The 18,754-nt window shown below is 42.7% G+C and overlaps 1 protein-coding gene across 3 annotated transcripts; it reads right to left on the bottom strand.

The window, feature by feature from the left end:
* Positions 1-13,382, bottom strand: LOC118213668 (polypeptide N-acetylgalactosaminyltransferase 3-like). 3 transcript variants are annotated; one of them, XM_035392687.1, is made up of 12 exons: positions 13,175-13,382; positions 12,994-13,051; positions 10,244-10,829; positions 8,892-9,064; positions 7,489-7,638; positions 6,777-7,011; positions 6,409-6,526; positions 5,384-5,584; positions 3,270-3,401; positions 2,669-2,770; positions 2,303-2,455; positions 1-726 (listed from the first exon to the last, which is right to left on the bottom strand). In XM_035392687.1, exons 3-12 carry the CDS (start codon positions 10,738-10,740, stop codon positions 613-615), a joined length of 1,875 nt encoding a protein of 624 aa, XP_035248578.1. In that variant the 5' UTR covers positions 10,741-10,829; positions 12,994-13,051; positions 13,175-13,382; the 3' UTR covers positions 1-612. The 3 variants fall into 3 exon arrangements, with proteins under 3 accessions (XP_035248578.1, XP_035248580.1, XP_035248579.1); XM_035392689.1 differs by lacking the exons at positions 12,994-13,051; positions 13,175-13,382 and adding an exon at positions 12,678-12,967; XM_035392688.1 differs by lacking the exons at positions 12,994-13,051; positions 13,175-13,382 and adding an exon at positions 11,405-11,568.
* Positions 13,383-18,754: the final 5,372 nt, after the last annotated feature.

The raw sequence follows: 18,754 nt of genomic DNA, 5'->3' as shown, positions 1-18,754 counted from the left end.
TTCAGTTTTCAGTCTTTTTACTTTATTGTACTTTGCTTTGCTGATGTTAACGCAAAGCTTTCATTACCAGAACATCGTATTATTACATTATTGCAAACAGAAGTTACATCCCAGTTACGTCCAGTTGTTGATAGCTGCCATATTTGATTCCACTGGCTGAAATAACATCACATATGGACATTCTCATAAATTGGAGACTTGAAGGCTATGTCCAAAAGACCACTCATTGTGTCCCGCGATTGGCATCCAAGAACCAATTTTGGTTATCAAATCTGTCGCCACAAGACAGAGCTTCTCCTCTCTGAAAATTCCTGCTCTCCACAAATCCTTTCACCACAAGACCCGCCTCTCTCCTGAGGTAAGGCCACGCCCCTTTAAGCCATAAGTACAGTAAGTTAAGTGCCCATTTGTTGCATCGTAGAATGCAATATTTGCCACGCCCACCCGCCCTCCAAAAAAGAAGGAAAAAAAACTGATTCTGTGTGCTCGTGTATCCATACAAAAATTAATTTAAAAAAGAAAAAAAATGGTAAACATGAGAAATCCAGTCCATCAGCGGCTCTGGAAAGGGACTTATCTCCATGTCCTTGCAGGGTCCCGGGGGGGGGCGTCTCAGGTGAAGACCCAAAGCTGGAAGCTGTCAGACGGGTTGCAGTCCTCCAGGGTGGGGTGCTCTCCTCTGGCACTCAGACACTGCTTCCACCCATGGTTCCACAGCAGCTTGTTCTAAAAATAAAGAAACGAAAAAGTTCAATTAAGTAACAAATAAATAAATAAATATACAATCATCTGGAATCTGGAAATATATATTGAAATGCAAAATAAGGCTCTAACGTTGGAAAATAGGTTTACTGCAAATAAATTGTTAAGATTAGATGTATGTTGCCTGATTCGGCATTGCATCGATGTACTTTTACTCTGCAAATTGACTAATGAATGCATTTTTATACCTCAAATATCTATAATTTACAGTATAGTATCTGTATTCACAGTGGCAGAGCAATTGTCAGGAACAGGCTGCGCATACTTGTTTATGCACAGTGCATTCTTATGATGTCAAATAAATGTCCAATTAGCATAAATCCCTTCTGAGCACAAGGGGACAGAGAACAGTGGGAGATGGAAAGCACTGTGATAACAAGAGTGCTGTGATGCTCTTATTTCACTTTCTCCTCTTATTTACTGACTTAAAACATACAAAAAGAAAGCTTTTTGGTGATTAGGAGAATCTGACATTTTGGGAATTCAGGTCACATTTTAACCCCATGTGTATATAACATGAAAAACTACTTTTATATTTAAGAATTAAGTGTATAAAGGTCCAGTACCTAACTCTGTAACCCAGACAAATCATTTTAAAAAGGACACCTACGGTGCTTGCAGAAAGATGCAGAGTAAAAGTATTGCTTTTCCTCAAAACATTACATTGACTACAAATTCGTAATTTCCAGAAGCCATGCCTTGTGTGAAATCAGAGACTGGGGTTACCGCCTCCAACAATGCTCCTGAGCCAATAGCAAGCCCATCAGGTTCTCATGAGGGAAATGCACAGCCGGTTGCCAGTTATAGTTACAGTGATGAAATGGCCGACTTTGTTGGTAAGCGCACGGCTCCATCAGAGAGCCAGCTAAGCCCAACAAGTACTAACATTAGACCCAAGAAACCTGGCAGAGAGATGAAAGTCATGGAAAAAAATAAGAGTGAACATCAGCCTACTTCAGAGTTTGGGAAAGAAGGGCCATACCGGTTTCTGGATTTCATGCCAACTTCTTAATAATTTAATTAGCGGAAGCATTTATGCCGGCTGACATTTTAGCAACATTTCTTGACAAGCACATGAATGACATCCAAAGACTGTTCATATCTCCCTATATGAAAAGTTTTACTGTAATCTAACCTACAAGTGAACCAGTCTTGATGCATACGGCCAATTAGCTCATTTAGCCAGGGTAATTGGTGGAAACAAAAACCTGCATACACACCGACCCTCCAGGACTGCAGATACTCTTCTTCTCGTTAGTTAACGTAAGATAAGTAAGTTAGGACTGAATAGCAGGACCAAAAAGAACATTTGATGATGACATTTTGCTAGCTAGTCTAGCATTATCTATAATCGGATTAGTTAGATGGCCTGTCCAGGGTGTATTCCTGCCTCCCGCCCAATGCTTTGGGTTGAGATTGCAGCTCTTCCTTTTGGACACTAGATTTCCAGTTACCTATTGCTCCGTCAACACGGCCAGTGCTCTCTGAGCACACAAGGGGAAAGAGAGAAGAGGGCGTGGCACGTGCGCTGGAGCGTCACCTTCTTAATCTCCCACTTCTGCTCGGGCCCAGGGAAGGTGCTGTGGCCCTTGTACTGGCATTCCTCCAGCTTCAGGGCTCCCTCCGCGGCATGCAGGCACAGCTCCTTCTGGATGTTGTGCCGGACCTCGTGGCGCGTCGAATACTCAAAATACTGACAGATTAGCGCAAATATTCAGTTAAGATTAGAAGGATGTTGCTCATGAAATAGAGCACCCCCTCACCCCTCCATTTTATCACCTCAGCTGGTTGTTGGTATACAGATAAATTAACTGATGACCGAAATTAGGTCAAAAACAGGACTACCAGAAGAGAATAACATGGGAGAGTTTTGAGGGGAGGCGGTTTTCCTCTAAAGCAAGCACACCTGGTTTCCTCCAAGCCCATGGCAGGGGTACAGGATTAGCGGTTTAGCGCCCTCGTTGTTCTCGCCGGCATCCAAGCACTGGTTTTTGCCAATGCTCTTCACCTGAAAGGGAACAGGAATGCTCTTTCAGTGACAAGGCCTCAGATAGCAAGCCAGGGATCTCAGACTGCACACCCGGAAGTCCAATCTCTCCAACGACATCGCCGCAGTTTTTCTGTGGTGTTATTTCAATCAGCAGCCAAGTTAGGTATTGTAAACACGGTGTGAGGGCTCTTTAGACAAGCAATTACTTAAATTAAGCACTTGAGTTCTGAAACACGCCAAAAACCAGCATGAGACAAGGCCGGGGTTTGAGATTCCAGCTCTGCAGTATGCTTAAGAACTCAAAGGCACTCTGTATGGATTTGTTTTGCTTTCATACTGTACCATATGTACCATATACGGTTCTATCTATCTATCTAGCCTATCCAACTATCATTCCATCCATCCATCTATCCATCGGCCAGTGCTATCCACTCTTTCCCACTATAAGCCCCAAGACATGCAGGTTTTCATTATTACACAGCACGTAACCGATGAGTTAAAGCAGATGATTTTTTACCGAGCCAGAGCGGACAGGCTTGAGGTCAGGCATGAAGACCTCAGGATACACGGTCTTCAGATACCAGGAGAAGCTCTTGCACTGGAGACGCTCCCGAAGCTCCACGCGCTTCGAGATGTTACCGAAGGACCTCTGCAAAAACAATCCCAGTTATGCATCAGAAAGGGGGGGAAACTTTCCCTAACGTAATCACAAACTTCCATCTCTCAGCCAAGGTCATCCTCAATTACTGCTTTTCTGTGACTAGTTAACCATGGAATTCCAGGTCATTTGGCCCCGAGCACAGTACCCCATGTTGTACATTCTCATTCTGATGTGAACACTGATCCTTAGATAAAAAAGAACCCACTGTATCGCCCTCTAGCACATCTTCACCCGCAACACAAGACTTGACCTTACTGCCATAGAAAAAGCTTTCAAATGATGAGCCCAGCATGGTGCTTCCCAGCTGTGTTTAAGGAGTGGAATCAAACCGGCAGAACTTTATTAACAATTATTAATGCTACGGTCTAAAATAAATCAATGCATAAAGATGAAAATAAATACATCTTCTTGTGCCGTAAATGTGTTGAATTTATTGTGCTGATGTATGGGGAAAAGAGCCTAATTGCATTAAAATGTTAAGGCATAACAGGACAAAATATGAAAAGGTTCAAGGGGGGTTAATACCATATTATACAAGGCTAATTTGCCAGTGGGCATCATTAATCACACACTTAATGTCATTATTTACATAATTACATGGATATTGGTTTCCTCCCACATAAACATCTTTCGCAAAAAGAGCGGAGCAAATATTGAGCTGAACCGAAACCAGCCTGTGTTGACACAACAAATGAAAAGCTCAAGTAAAGTCTCAAAGTTTAAGTTGTTAAGAGGACTCAGGGGATATTTGAAGAGAGCAGCAACTGCCTCTTTTCCCTTGAGGGGTGTACAAAGTAAACCTTTCTGTAACGTACAAATCTCCAGACACTACTTTGGAGTCAAGGAGCCCAAAGAAGCCGTTTTTGCAGAACGACAACAAAAAGCCGTTAAGAGTTGCAGCTTCACGGATTGCGTAGTGGTCTGGGTATGGCTTTTTTTTCCCCCCTCTCTCAGCGAAAAACTCTTCTCTTCTTCGCATCTTCAGTCAGTGAGGGTTACACTCTGTTCAGACTTTGTCCAGACGAAGGCTAGCGCAGAGCCCAGCGTGGGCCTGCTAAAATGTGGACCGGCACGGAGAGGAGAGTGGCCAAAGGCCGGGCCCCCCTGCCCCTGCGAAAACAAAGACGACGCGTTCGCCGCGTTTCGCCCGCGCAAAGAAAACATTCCACAGTGAAGGCCTGCAGGAGGAGAGGCATGGAGCTGATTAATGCTGTAACAGGTTCGCCCAGTCAGAGCTGGGGTTCTCGGAGATGAGTCACGTCTGTAGACAGTGGCTGGGTCCCAATGCAGAGTCAGCTGCACCGTTTGAACGCACCATTTCCCACACTTGTCTTTCACAGGCATGTCCCGAACCGAAGTCATCAAAAAATGCATCCTTCTAAGGTGCCTTATTTTGGTTAAGTCTGAAGGCAACATCTGATTCATGGTTCAGCAGGAAGGATATCCCATATGTCTTTGCAATTCTCACTTCCAGCACGTTAATGGCAGCTCAAACCAACAATCTTTCCAATAGAAAAACCTAACGTAGTGTTAACCTGGCTATCCAGCCAGCATACTCAAACATGATAATTTGGTCAAAACAAAAAAAGTATCTGAAGTGGCTAATTATGTAGAATGTAAAAGTAATTTTTCCCCCCCTTAAATAGAGAATCAGGATACTTGCGACTACAATACTTGCAACTAGAATTAGTATATATTTAAGTTGGGTCTCTCAGTTGGAAAGCCATCAGCTGTAACAATAAACACTTATATCACATGGGTACTGAACGCTCTGTGACGTCATCATGCCTTCAAAGTGCGTCCCAAATTGGTTGCCTTTTGAGGTTCCTTTACCTTTAGGACACTTCAGAGGTAGCCGCCTGCTAGGGATGCAGGCAGTGAGGCAGCTGCCTTCTTACTGGGACACAGCCAGAGTTCTACAGTTACAAACAACACTATAAGCGGTTATAAGATATAGATTTGCCGTCTACCTCTTTGGCCATCTGCGCGGCCAGGTGGTTCCGCCGGTAGAAGACCTCCTTGTAGTCGTCCATCCAGACCTCGGCCAGGCGCACCTGGTTGCGCACAATCACCTGGGTGCCCTTGGGGAAGGTGTGGGGGCTCTTGGAGCGGAAGACATGCCCCACGATGGAGCACGGGATGATCTCCAGCTGCCCCCCGCACTGCCACACCTGCGTACACAACACCAGCCACTCCTTTAGAAGACTAGCATTCACCTACATGACAACAAACCTGTTTCTGCCGCTGTCAATCATAAGAGGGGGCGGGGATTCACACAGGAATAACAAGGACAGTTCCAGAGCAACATTTTTTTTTCCAAAGCTGAACTGCTCTCCATCATTTGACTGGAATCTGCAAATATTAACAGACTTAAACAGAGATTTGGTTCTCTCAGTGCCAATACTCTGAGTAATTGCCCTTTGAACAACTCATCTCCTGATTGAGTAGGGAGACAGTTCCAAAAATCACACACAAAAACTGAGAAAGAGGAGTAACAGACAAAGTCAGTGGAGGGTGCTTGACTAATTATATGGAATGTCTGACAGTGACAAATATATGGAGACTTCAGCTGCTTTTAGAAATTCTTGGGGCTTTTGGCTAAATAATCTTATTTGTTCATCTGCAAGAATGTTTACTTCTACATCAGTTATTATTTCATTTTATATTAAAAATAGACATTATAAAACAATGTACAAGAGACAGCTGTTATACAGAAGTGGCTTTAATTGGTGTTTAATTCAGTTAGAACCTGGTCAGAAATCAAATAGCCACCTGAAATACACAGAACTAACCATTTCCATTCTATTCAGAGATACTCTTAGATTAATTATAATTTAAAACAATAAATACCAACAGCAATAATAATAATAATCTTAAAAAATATGTATTTATTTTGGTTCCCTACTGAGATGCATAGAAAATGTAGTGATTTAATGAAGGTTTAATGAAGGTGTGGCTCCAACATAACACTGATTTCTAGCAAGTGGAAACTTACTCTGAAAGACATTTCTATATTCTCTCCACCCCAGATTTCCATTGCTTCATCGTAGCTTCCAATGTGATAGAAGTACTCCTTCGAGATAGAAAACAGCCCCCCAGCAAACGCGGGTGTCCTGTAACAGACACGTTATGTGTGTTATTTTAAATCACACGTAATCCAAAACAGGTCCGACTATGATACTGCATAAAGACTTTCAAATGAAGAGGAAAAAAGTTTAAAAGGCAAACAGAAATACTTTACATTTTTTCCAGTGGAAAACTAAAGAAAATAATCAGGGACTTTAGCTCTGATACTTATAGCTTCATGTTTTTAACGGTGTGCTTTCACGGACAGTGTGAGCGTTCAAAAACAGAGTGTCTCACCTGATTGGACAAGTCTCATCATTTCTCCTGCGCTTCTCGTGGTCGGGCAAGTTCTCCCAGCCAAAGGCCAGACCCCAGTCAAAGTTCCCCCTGTTGTGGTTCTGCCCGTAGGGGGAGGGCTTCATGAACTCGAACGTGTTGAGGTCGATGGTGGTGATGTCAGGACTCACCACCGCTGTGTAGTTCTCGGCTATTCGGGCCAGTAAGGGCTCCAGCCATCCGTGGAAACACTCACCTGCGACACACATTCAGGCCAGTTAACAACGGGGACCTGGTCACCTGACCAGCCCTTCAGACGCGCTATTGCCTGAGTGCACTGCATAATCCAATTTTAACAACAGTATGCTACACGCCAAGCTGAAAACGTGGGAGATTCAGAACCGCATTCTATCAAAATGGCCATCAATTTCTTGATGAAATTATGCTGAATATAATATTGCAGACTGATGTAAAAGGCTGCTGCAGACATTATTAGTCTAAATAACCTGTTCTGAAAGGAGAAACAAAAAAAAAGTTGTATGGTAAGATATTTTGCAAAGATAGTCATCTGTAACAAACAAAGCATGTCTAAAAATAACTAGCACGACGGTGGCTTGTTTAAAGAGTGACGTGGGCGCCGGGTAGGATTCCTGAAAGGGCGTGGCTCGGGTAGAACGCCACGTTTCCCCACCACCCGAGGACTCGCCAACTGACGTCGGTGAGGAAGACTCACAGTGCGCGTCGAGGAAGGTGAGGACGTCCCCGGTGGCCTCGGAGGCGCCCAGCAGCCGGGCGGAGATCAGGCCCTTCCTCTCCCGCTGCCGAAGCACCCGCACCAGGTGCAGCCGCTTCAGGTAGTCATCCAGCTGCTCGTGGAGGGCCTCTGTGGGCACGCAGCGACCCAGAGAGTGAGCGTTTTACACAGCAGCTATAAACACTACAACAAGAACTACAACAAACACTACAACAAATCTACAAACACTACAACAAGCACTACAACAAATCTACAAACACTACAACAAGCACTACAACAAATCTACAAACACTCTAGCCAACACTACAACACATCTACAAACGCTACAACAAATCTACAAACACTACAAACAAACACTACAACACATCTACAACCACTCCAACAAACACTACAACACATCTACAAACACTACAACAAATCTACAAACACAACAACAGGCACTACAACAAATCTACAAACAAACACTACAACAAATCTACAAACAAACACTACAACAAACACTAAAACAAATCTACAAACACTACTAGAAGATGTTAATAGAAGCCATTTAAACATCCCAATATAATGGTTGCTTTTCACTGACATTAATGGACACAAAAATTTTAACAGTTCATCATGTACGGTATACCAGTACACACGCATGCACAGACCCACAGACAGACACACACAAACAAACACACACACAGCGGACCGTCCTTTCTGCCGGGCTGCTGTCTATGGACGCAGATACGATGAGAGAGACGCCCCCAGCGATAAAGCCCAGCGTGGCCTGCTGCCAAGACGGCCCGGCCAGTGCTTCCACTGGAAGGAAAGGGAATCGTTTAATTACTGAATAAATACAGCAGGCCCATTTCCTGCTGGAGGACACGCTGCAGACAAGCAGAGAGGACATCTTACTCTGCCTCTCAGGCCAGAGCTCCGTGTACGAGAGTGCCGACCTCCACACAACCCCTGTGCCTCTACTGTGCCTCTGCTGTAACTACTGTTCCGCTGCTATTCCTCATACTCTCTGTCAACAAGCTAAGCAGCGTGTGGTCTAATCACAGAGAATAAACAAAAAACAGTGAAACTCTTGAGTACTGAAGAAATGAAATTTGAAATTTATGAGGCTTAAATCGCACAAGTAGCCACAGGAGCAAAAAAGGCTAACTGCACTGCTGTATATGTGCTGACACACAACGTATGTTCGAGACCATATTCTCCTCCTCAGGCACCATTAACAAGCCTGATCATTTTCTATTTATTTATTCAGCACTCAAGAGATTCCCCAGTTGTTGTTTATTGATTTTGGATTGCCTTTTTTGGAAAATGCTGGCTTTGCTCCAACTCCCGACACGTCCCGGATCCCGGAGACCGCGCGGGTCTCCCCGCCCGCGTCTTACCGTCCACGCTGGCGTCGTCCACCAGCAGGATCTCCTTCAGGAAGATGGCGGGGGAGGAGTGGAGGACGCTGTAGACCGTGCGTAGCAGCGTGCTCCACGCCTCGTTGTGAAACACGATGATCACGCTGGTGGTCAGCAAGGGCGGGCAGCGCTTGAAGGTCTGCTCTATGCATCTGCAAAGGAGTTTAAAAACACACCTCATTACACTCCCTCTTGAAGTGGCCTCTTGTGTTTACTAGTTCTTTCTCCAAAGACGTATATATTGGGACATTATAAAAAAATTCCAGCCAAACGATATAAACAGATTGCTTGTAGAAAAGAAAATTAGACACCAGGTCTTTTTTTTCCATCACCAATACCAATTAGACAGTGTCTTGGGAAAAAAAATATAGCCAAATTATGCTAAATAGCTTCTAGGAAACTCAAATAAAACATTTTTTTGAAAAAATAAACATTAGGTAGTCATAGGTAGTTATGGTTCAAATTTTCATCTGATGGACACAGAACATGAAACTGGCTGATCACTTCCCTGACTGCAGTATTTTACTCCTTACATTACCGACTACAGTGTTCAAATGCCCTGATAGCTTACATTATGTATTTACTACCAATTTAAACAGTTGAATACTTAAGTGGAAAAATCTCCATACTTTGCTCAGGGGCACAAGAGCACTCGGACTCAGAAATCAAACCTGCCTCCCTCGTATTATAAGCCCATTAAAATTACGCCGTCTTTTTAAAATGTAAATTGCTGAATAAATGTGCTTCACCATAAACCGCCTTAGTTGGATATAATGAGTATATAGGACCACTTTATACATCCTATCACCAGATGGTGCTGTTTCCATATGAAATAGTACTTCCATGATAAAAATTTAAATATGCTTATATCACAGTATCACATAAATATAATAGTGCCAACTAACCAACATTCCATCACCCCTTTCCAGTCCAACTCAAAAAGTGCCAAAAAAAACACAAAAAAACCACATGACTTATTCCAGACCTGGATCAAATACATATTTGTTTTGGATTCAAATACTTTTCTATGCTTTACTGATCTTGTCTGGTGTATTGGAAACACTCTCAGAAAGTGAAAACTCCACCTTCTAGTCATATTGGCAGGCTCAATTACACCAGGCAAGATCAATAGAGCACAGAAAAGTATTTGAATCCAAAACAAATACGTATTTGACCCAGGTCTGCTATATTCCATACTGGCATTACTGGTTATGCTGAAGTTTGGCACCGAGCCGTTTCTCCTCCAGGCACTAATTGTAGTAACACTAAATGCGGAACAGATTGACACTGGCAGCAGTGTGTGAAGTGGCGGGACATTCCCGAGCACGTACTCCGGGGGCCTGGTGTCGGGCCCCAAGTCGCGGCTCAGTGAGATGCGGTCGGAGGCGTAGAGGTTGAAACAGTGCTTCTTCTCGCCCCGGTCCTTCTCCTCCTGCTCGGCGGGGCTCAGCTCGTCCGTGAGGAAGGGCTTCCCCGACGCGCCCGGAGCGCCGGGGTCCTGGGGCGGCCGTTCCAAAGCCGGCTTCAGCTCGGCGGCGGTGTACCGGCCCGGCAAACAGGAGACGTCCGCGTCGTCCGGCTTACGGACGGGGGCTTTGATCTGCATCTTGGGCCCCGCGCCGCCCCCCAGATTATGGACGGCCCCTATCACCATGTCCAACACGGTGTCCCGTTTGACCGCGATCCCCCCCAACAAGGGGCCGTCTTCTTGAGTCTCCATCACTACTTCACGCTGGATCAGGAACAGGGATGTGAGAAAAATGAGGGCCACAATCAACAGTTTCCAGGGCTGCAGCCGCCGCCTCAGTAGCCGGCGAAAGACAGTCATGCCTTCAGGGGACGTCCAACAAATTCAGAGGCTGCTCTGGGGTGGTTTCATAAAACGTGTGAAGTTGGTAACATCATTTGTAGCCGAGACTAAAAAAAACAATGAAAAGATAGAAATATTAATTATAGTACTGACCTAATATATAATACAGATTATTGACTTTTTATTATTTATTTGTTTTTTAGGCTCATACAAACAGCAAGTCTAACTAAGGTGTTAAAGAATTAACCAGGTCACAACATAATATAAAAAATGTTTTATTTGATCCCATTAAATAGTTCAGCATGATAGGACATTAACATCATTTAAGTATATTACAGAGGCTATGAAATGCATTTTCAAAAAAAGTTCAAAGTCTTCATTTCACTAAATTTAAAGCGAGAAGAACATATTCTAATATAAAAACGACGGACACTTCAGAAGATAACAGACATAGGCTACGGAAATAAATGAATCGACTGACAACAGACGCGTCAAACTCCAATGTATTACACTAACCAACCTGTGACATAGTGACAAAAAATATAAGTCTGCTTTCACCGTTTCTAGCCTAAAAACACCATACCATACCAAAATGTGGCTACCGTGTACAACTGGAAAAGACGGAATAGCTGAGATAAGCCGAATGTATAGGCTATTGCTTAAACACTTATAAATGACTTACCACATCAACACACAATACCCGGCACAAAAAGCATTTTAAAAATAGCTCAAACGTTTTCAAACTGTGCGTTGAGCACCCTTACAACGTGGGAGTATTATTCCAAACTAAATCTGGTGATGTCTACGACAGGACCCTTTTCACAGTAAGCAGCGTTGGCTGCTCAATCTCTGCGAACTACTTCCGTCTAGTTGGATCCAGGTGGGATATTCTCAGGTAGAGGGAGGAGACTTGGTTTCGCGCGTGCGTAAACAGCACCCTCTCCGACGTATCCAATCCGTTGAGGGTGCGGTAAACATTCAGGTAAATATATAAATGAACAATAAATCAACTGGCACAGCCCAGTGTTTATTTTCGAGACTGTCAATCGATTTTCATGCGGATCGTTTGTCCGGTCTAATAACCATTCAAATACAAAAATAAAAGTCTAAGTTTAGGTAGCCTGGGGGAACGGGCGAGCTACCTTTGGGAAGTCTTATTATTCTAAGGAGGGACAGTCGCCACGATCACAATTTCCATACACAGTGCTCGTAATTGTAACCTCCTCCATCATCAGTTTTATTACATAACAGAATGCAATAAATAACTGAGTTATATCGAAATAAGCAATGGCGAGAACTCTACTTAGTAGTTTGTGCAGTTGAAGCCTTATTTCGTTTTTACATTTCAGGGTAATAATGTATGGATATCTACCTAAGAAACTTGAATAAATATATTTATAGTTCATACAAAGAACAGTACTATGTCTAATAATTGAATGCATTGTATCAATATTGATACCATATGTAACGAACTAGCATATTCTTTTACGTAATTATTAATAGCAAGTTCCGTGTTCGAGGAAAAGTTCTGAGGGGCCCACCATATCCCGCTTGAGTTCGTTTGGAACAATCTTAGAAATACTATCGCCTCAGCATGACATTTCTGCTTGTCTATAGCAATGTCACTATTGTAAGTAATAGGATTTGTTCAACCGGCCATTCACTGAAAGTGTTGCTGGGTTACAGACATCCGCGGAACGTCATTCCTTTCAGTTGCCCAACCGGATACGCTTTGTAGACCGCGGTGCTTTGTAGAACCTTACCTGAACATTCACAGTTGATGGATACAAATATGTTTTCATTTTAGGGTTGCATATTCAGACTGGAGTGAATTTTATGCATTTACAAACTGTGAAAGTGCCCAATACATTATGCTTTGTAGAACCTAACCTGAACATTCAAAGTTGATGGTTATTATACTTTTTTTTTAAATTTATTTTAAAGTAGCAACTTACCATTTTAAGTAGCAACTTCAGACTGGGGTGATTTTTTTATTTGAAAAGTGCCAAAAAGTTCCAGAGACATTAATTTACAGACTGATCAAAAAGTAGACTAGACTCTCAGTTTGCCGCGGGGAATAAAGAAGGCAGAAGGCATACAACTGGTGCCAGGGCAACGCATTCATCAAAACAACACAAATTCAAAGTGAAAATGGCAAAAACACTGTTTCCTTAGTGAAAGAAAGCGTAGGCTACCTGGTTTTAATCATTTAACAAATGCAATTCATGCTAGAAGCGCTGCCCCATGCCGATGTAGGCTTAAACAACTTACCAGTCAGTCCGGTCGATGGACACATCCTCCGCCAACGTTAATTGCCGACACATGGTAGCTAAAGTGATAAATTGTCGGAAGACAAGCACGAATCGGTGGCCATTCGAGTGAAAAGTGCTTGAGCAGTTTATAGTTTCACGTACAACACGCCCACGTTACACCAACAGCTAACAAGTCTCACCGGTATTTTTCTCTCTCTCGCACGCACTCCATTAGAACCCGGCGAATTAAAAGCTGCTCAAACATGTTCTAGAACGTAAAAATTCGACATCACCGTCGAGATACAGACAGATGTGTGCCACAGTTTCCAGTTTTACGGCCGCTCTGCCCATTCATTGTCCAAGAAGAGCGATAGCGCAGTCCCCGGAGTCTAGGACCCAGAACAACGAGCAAATTGTGATCAGACCTTTATTCAAGCTCAGCAGTCTTTTTTTAAATGAAAAATTCCAGAATGTAGTATACTTTTATGGACATTTTAATCGCCAGTATTAATGTTAATGTCAGAAGGATTAAAACATTTCATAATTTTGGTAATTTAGGCTAGTGCTGATGACAAAATAAATAAATAAATAAATAAATAAATAAATACTTTGAGCACTTTTAAAACAAACGGGTAATACAAAAATACTATATGGAAAAAGATTAACCTATTTTTCTTGAAGAATTCTATATTTGTAAATTACGAATAAATTAATGTTATTAAAAATCAGAAAGTACACCTCTCTGTGAAGTTGGAGACACACTTCGGTGACTGGAGAGAGGATTTAGATAATTACAAATCTATTCTGCTCTAGCACGGCCCGCCCTTGGGATGGTGCGTTCGCTTGGATGCCTGAGATTTAATACAAACCACGAAAACGCCCTTCTCATCACTTGACTCACAATTCTACCGCGTGCTTATCCCTTTAGTCTAAAGAAGGACTGATAACGATAGATTATATCATGATTTTCTTCTGCCCCCCAACACACACTTTTAAGTGAGAGTAAACGAACTTGGTCCAGTCGACCAACTTTCATGAGCTTGAAACAGATTCATTTGATTTTTACTTTAAAATTCCTGAACTTTGGACATTAGTTATCCATTGTTGACAAATGATAGCAGTCTATACATATACAGCCTGCTCCCATTTTAGAAAGATATCTCGCAGAGCTGTGAATATAAACAAAATAAATAGAAAAAGCATAAACTATTTATAGGTTATGACAGGTTTCTAAAAGGCTGATGAAAAAATAATAGCATCACAAGGTAACTGTTCATTAGCTATACCTGTTCCGAATCTCAGCAAATTCAGTCACTGCATAAATTCTATTAAGTAATTATCTGCTACTGTACAGGCATAGTAATGTATGTAGTGTTAGTTCAACTCTATCAGATAACATTTGGTCTCACTCTGACCTGAGAAGGACCAAATGTTCTCTGTTAAGAGTTGAATTAACACCTTTAGAGGGGAGTTAATACTGGACGTTTTACCGTGTGGCCTTTCAAAATCACAAGACCTGAGGACAAGCATGTCCAATGCTAAACAGTCAGAAGTGAAAGAACATTTCAAACACAGGTGTAATCATCATGCTGACACATTTGTGGTTCAGTATATTCATCCATCTATCCATTATATATCCACTTATCCTGGGCAGGGTCGTGGGGGGTGCTGTTAGCCATCCCAATGTGCGAGTGGCAAGAATACACCCTGGACAGACTGCCAATCTATCGCAGGGAGTCAGGGACACACACCATACACCCATCATTCACTCACAGTCTCATACCTACGGGCAATATAGAGTTTCCAATATAGAGTGAACAAATTAAGTAAAATGGTCCTTGCGATGATTAATCAGCTCTGTAACAGATTTAGGAGATTAAACGAGCAAACATCAACACACACGGCACAAAAAAATAAATCTTAAGCCTATGATAATGTATGCCCTTTACCCGAGATACATTTGCTCTTGGGGTGTAAGTACACATATGTCCTCCTTGAAAAGCTGACTCACGTTAAAAGATGTTTTAGAAAAAGGACTCGGAGCCTTTTCAATGCTGGCTTTCTACCTCGCTGCCGCGAAGAAGCAGGTAGAACGATCCGCAGCTGCTCCTGTCCTCTGGGAGTCTGCGGCTTCCCCGCCGGTTCACTCAGTCCTCCTCACCAGCGTCCATTTTAACTCCTGCTACTACCCAGAGGAACTTTTGAGCTGAAACTACTCTGGAACATCCACCTGTTATCTATACCTGCTAATCCTGGTCAGGGTCACGGGGGGTGCTGGAGCCTACCCCAGCATGCTACTGGAGAACAAGCAATGCTAAATATTGAAAAAAATAAAATAAATATATATATATATATATACCATCAAATGATCTATTGTAGCTCGAATTATCATTTTGATTTATTGTGCATCATTGTGGAAGAACAAGAACAAAACTGAAAATGTTTTTAATGTAAATCCCATTCACATTTCACACTAACCTATAATTTGTATATCACCACTGAGGATCACGCCTTCGCAGTGCTTCACAGTGGACATTTTCCAGAGGGAATCAAAAAACAGAAGACACCACCTGAGGGAAAAGCTGATAAATTATTCTCTGACCTCTTAAAGGAGCAGCACATTTACACACTATATATGAAATATATATTAAACAAACTGAGACCAATTATGAGAGTCAGGGAACTGCAATCACACTGTAAACAGAAGCAGTGACTCTGTCAGGGTTCAGGCAGATTGCGGTCATTTTGAACTGCACCGAGCTTTCTCCCTCCCTTTCTCCCTCAGTTCTACTGAGGTGTTGCAGCCAGCCAATATACCTACCTGGGAGTACCTCAAAAATCATCCGGCCACAGATTCATGTTTATGTAGCTGCCTGTCCTACTTTAAACAGGTAAAATCATGTGATGCAAAGTTTTGTAGTCACAGCTTAGCAATTTAGCTGGCCTGAACACCCTGGGTTGTCTGCTGTATCTTAAACCAGTTCACTTTCATTTTAAAAACTGTATAATTAGTTATTTCATGTAAAACAGTGGTATGGACAGGTTTGTTTTTATGTAATACATTAGCGCCACCAACTAATGTAAAGTTGTGCAAAGAAAAATGGAAGCACTACTGAGATGTTTACGCCCTTATTTAGTTTTCAAACGAAGGCAAACACTCCAGGCTGGAAGAATGTTTATTTAAGGGCTACTTCCATGATCCCTTTTCCTTTAAGTGGTTGTAAACCTTGGAACCACCTGCCTGGTAGAGCTGTTGGATCTTCCGGTTTGAACCGGATTTCAGATTTTCCTATCTGAACAGGTTCAAGACCTTATAAAATGAACTGGGAATTTGGATGCATGTGTTTGTGTGTGTGTGATGGCTGTTCTGGGTAATGCTACAGGTTGTGTTGACCAATGTTGACATCAGATCTGGGTCAAATACGTATTTGTTTTGGATTCAAATACTTTTCTGTGCTCTATTGATCTTGCCTCGTTTAATTGAGCCTGACAATATGACCAGAAGGCAGGGATTGCACTTTTTGAGAGTATTTCATTGGTTCCAATACACCAGACAAGATCAGTAAAGTATTTGAATCCAAAACAAATATGCAGCTATTTGACCCAGATCTGGTTGACATCACCGGCAAGTTCACAAAAACACACGCAGGACTGTGTGGTCAACAGGGATGACCACACAGTCCCAGGCAAACCCCTCACAACTAGCAGCTCATCAGCTCACATTTACAAAAGATCTGGGTCATCTAAAGGCAGCTGGTGAAAGTGACATGAGGTCCATTTCATCATTTTTCCCTGAAAGTTGCAGCTGTAAACGCTCCGTCAGTCCCATCGCTTTGTTGTTTCTTCGAGGCCTTTTCTCTTGCGCTGCCATTTTGCAGCGCTGTTGATTTGGGGAGGCCATGCCACATCTTCCATTGAGTGTAGCCATCTTGGGCCTGCATGAACCATGGGAAATGGTTCCAACAAAATAAGATTAAATATAATTATAATTAAAAAATATATAGATACATGTACAATCTCTGGAGACAAAACCTTACTGTACAAGCTGCTTTGGCAGTGTTTTGTGTGCTTATTTATTTATTTATTTTGCCCAAGCCTGTGATTTCCCCATACCAGCCATTGTATAGATACAGTACTGACAGTTACATTACATTACATTCATTTAGCAGACGCTCTTATCCAGAGCGACTTACACAGCTTTTACATGGCATTTATATTGCATCCGTTTATACAGCTGGATATATACTGAAGCAACGCAAATTAAGCTCAAGCATACAACGGCACTGTCCAAGCGGAGACCTTCAGGTTACAAGACCAACTCCTTACCCATTATACTACACTACCATTTTAATTTAAGCAGATGAGTGGGCACTAGCAGAATGTATTACAGATTACTGTCTGGATCTGAGCTACTTATTCATTCAAAATAACCATTCAAATTTAATTCACAACAAACAGCACAGTTTTGTGGAGAAGTGGTAAGGGGGAACTGAATTTGAGTGAGTCATGTGTCTACACTGTCAGATGAGCAGGCAGTACCCAGCAGATATCACTGTTTGTCTATCTCTGTGTGTGTGTGTATGTGTGTGTGTGTGCTCTGTTCACACAGAGGTCAGTCTGAATACAGAGAGCCAAAATTCTTTTTGAAGAGGTGACTACAACAGCCAGCCTTGAAATATGGCCAACCCTGGCAGTTGTAGGTAGCTGAGTTACAACTGGGTAGCTCATTGATGAAAAAAGGATAAAGTTAGCCTTTAACCCTTAGCCACATGGCTGCAAGCTCAGTTTCTTAACCACAGAATAACGACTCCACTCCTGTAGCCAATAAGCATTCCTTACTGAATATTCTGTTCTCTAAGGACTGACAGAGTTCACCCAGCTCTAGCACACGGGGTGCTACGTGTATCCCGTATGCAGGATACGCATCATCCGTACTTGCATTACATTACAACACGGATTTGCATGTGATCAGCAACGAATGTACTTGAGGACCCTCCAGCTGGTCTACACTACATGGCCAAAAGTATGTGGACACCCAAGCATCACACTCATATGTGCTTGTTGAACATCTCATTCCAAAACCATGGGCATTAATATGGAGTTGGTCCCCCCTTTGCTGCTGTAACAGCCTCCACTCTTCTGGGAAAGGTTTACACTAGATTTTGGAACGTGGCTGCGGGGATTTTCTTCCAGTCAGCCACAAGATCATTAGTGAGGTCAGGTACTAATGTTGAGTAATAAGGCCTGGCTAGCAGTCAGCATTCCAATTCATCCTAAAGATGTTCAACAGGGTTAAGGTCGGGGCTCAGTGCAGGCCAGTCAAGTTCTTCCACACTAAACTCAGCAAACCATTTCTTTATGGACCTCGCTTCGTGCAAGGTGGCATTGTCATGCTGAAATAGGAAAGGGCCTTCCCTAAACTGTTGCCACGAAGTTGGAAGCATACAATTCTCTAGAATGTCACTGTCTGCTGTAGCACTAATATTTCCCTTCACTGTAACTAAGCAGCCTAGCCCAAACCATGAAAAGCAGCACCAGACCATGATTCCTCCTCCACCAAACTACAGTTGGCACTATGCATTTGGGCAGGTAGCGTTCTCCTGGCATTTGCCAAACCCAGATTTGTCTGTCAGACGGCCAAATAGTGAAGTGTGATTCATCACACCAGAGAACGCGTTTCCACTGTTTCAGAGTCCAATGGTGTGTGCTTTACACCACTCCAGCTGACGCTTGGTATTGCACAGAAATTTTACCAACTGGTTTGTTGGAAAGATGGCATC

The sequence above is a fragment of the Anguilla anguilla genome, chromosome 15 (assembly GCF_013347855.1).
Source record: "Anguilla anguilla isolate fAngAng1 chromosome 15, fAngAng1.pri, whole genome shotgun sequence".
Taxonomy (NCBI): Eukaryota; Metazoa; Chordata; class Actinopteri; order Anguilliformes; family Anguillidae; genus Anguilla; species Anguilla anguilla.
This window is presented reverse-complemented; position numbering and strand designations above follow the sequence as displayed.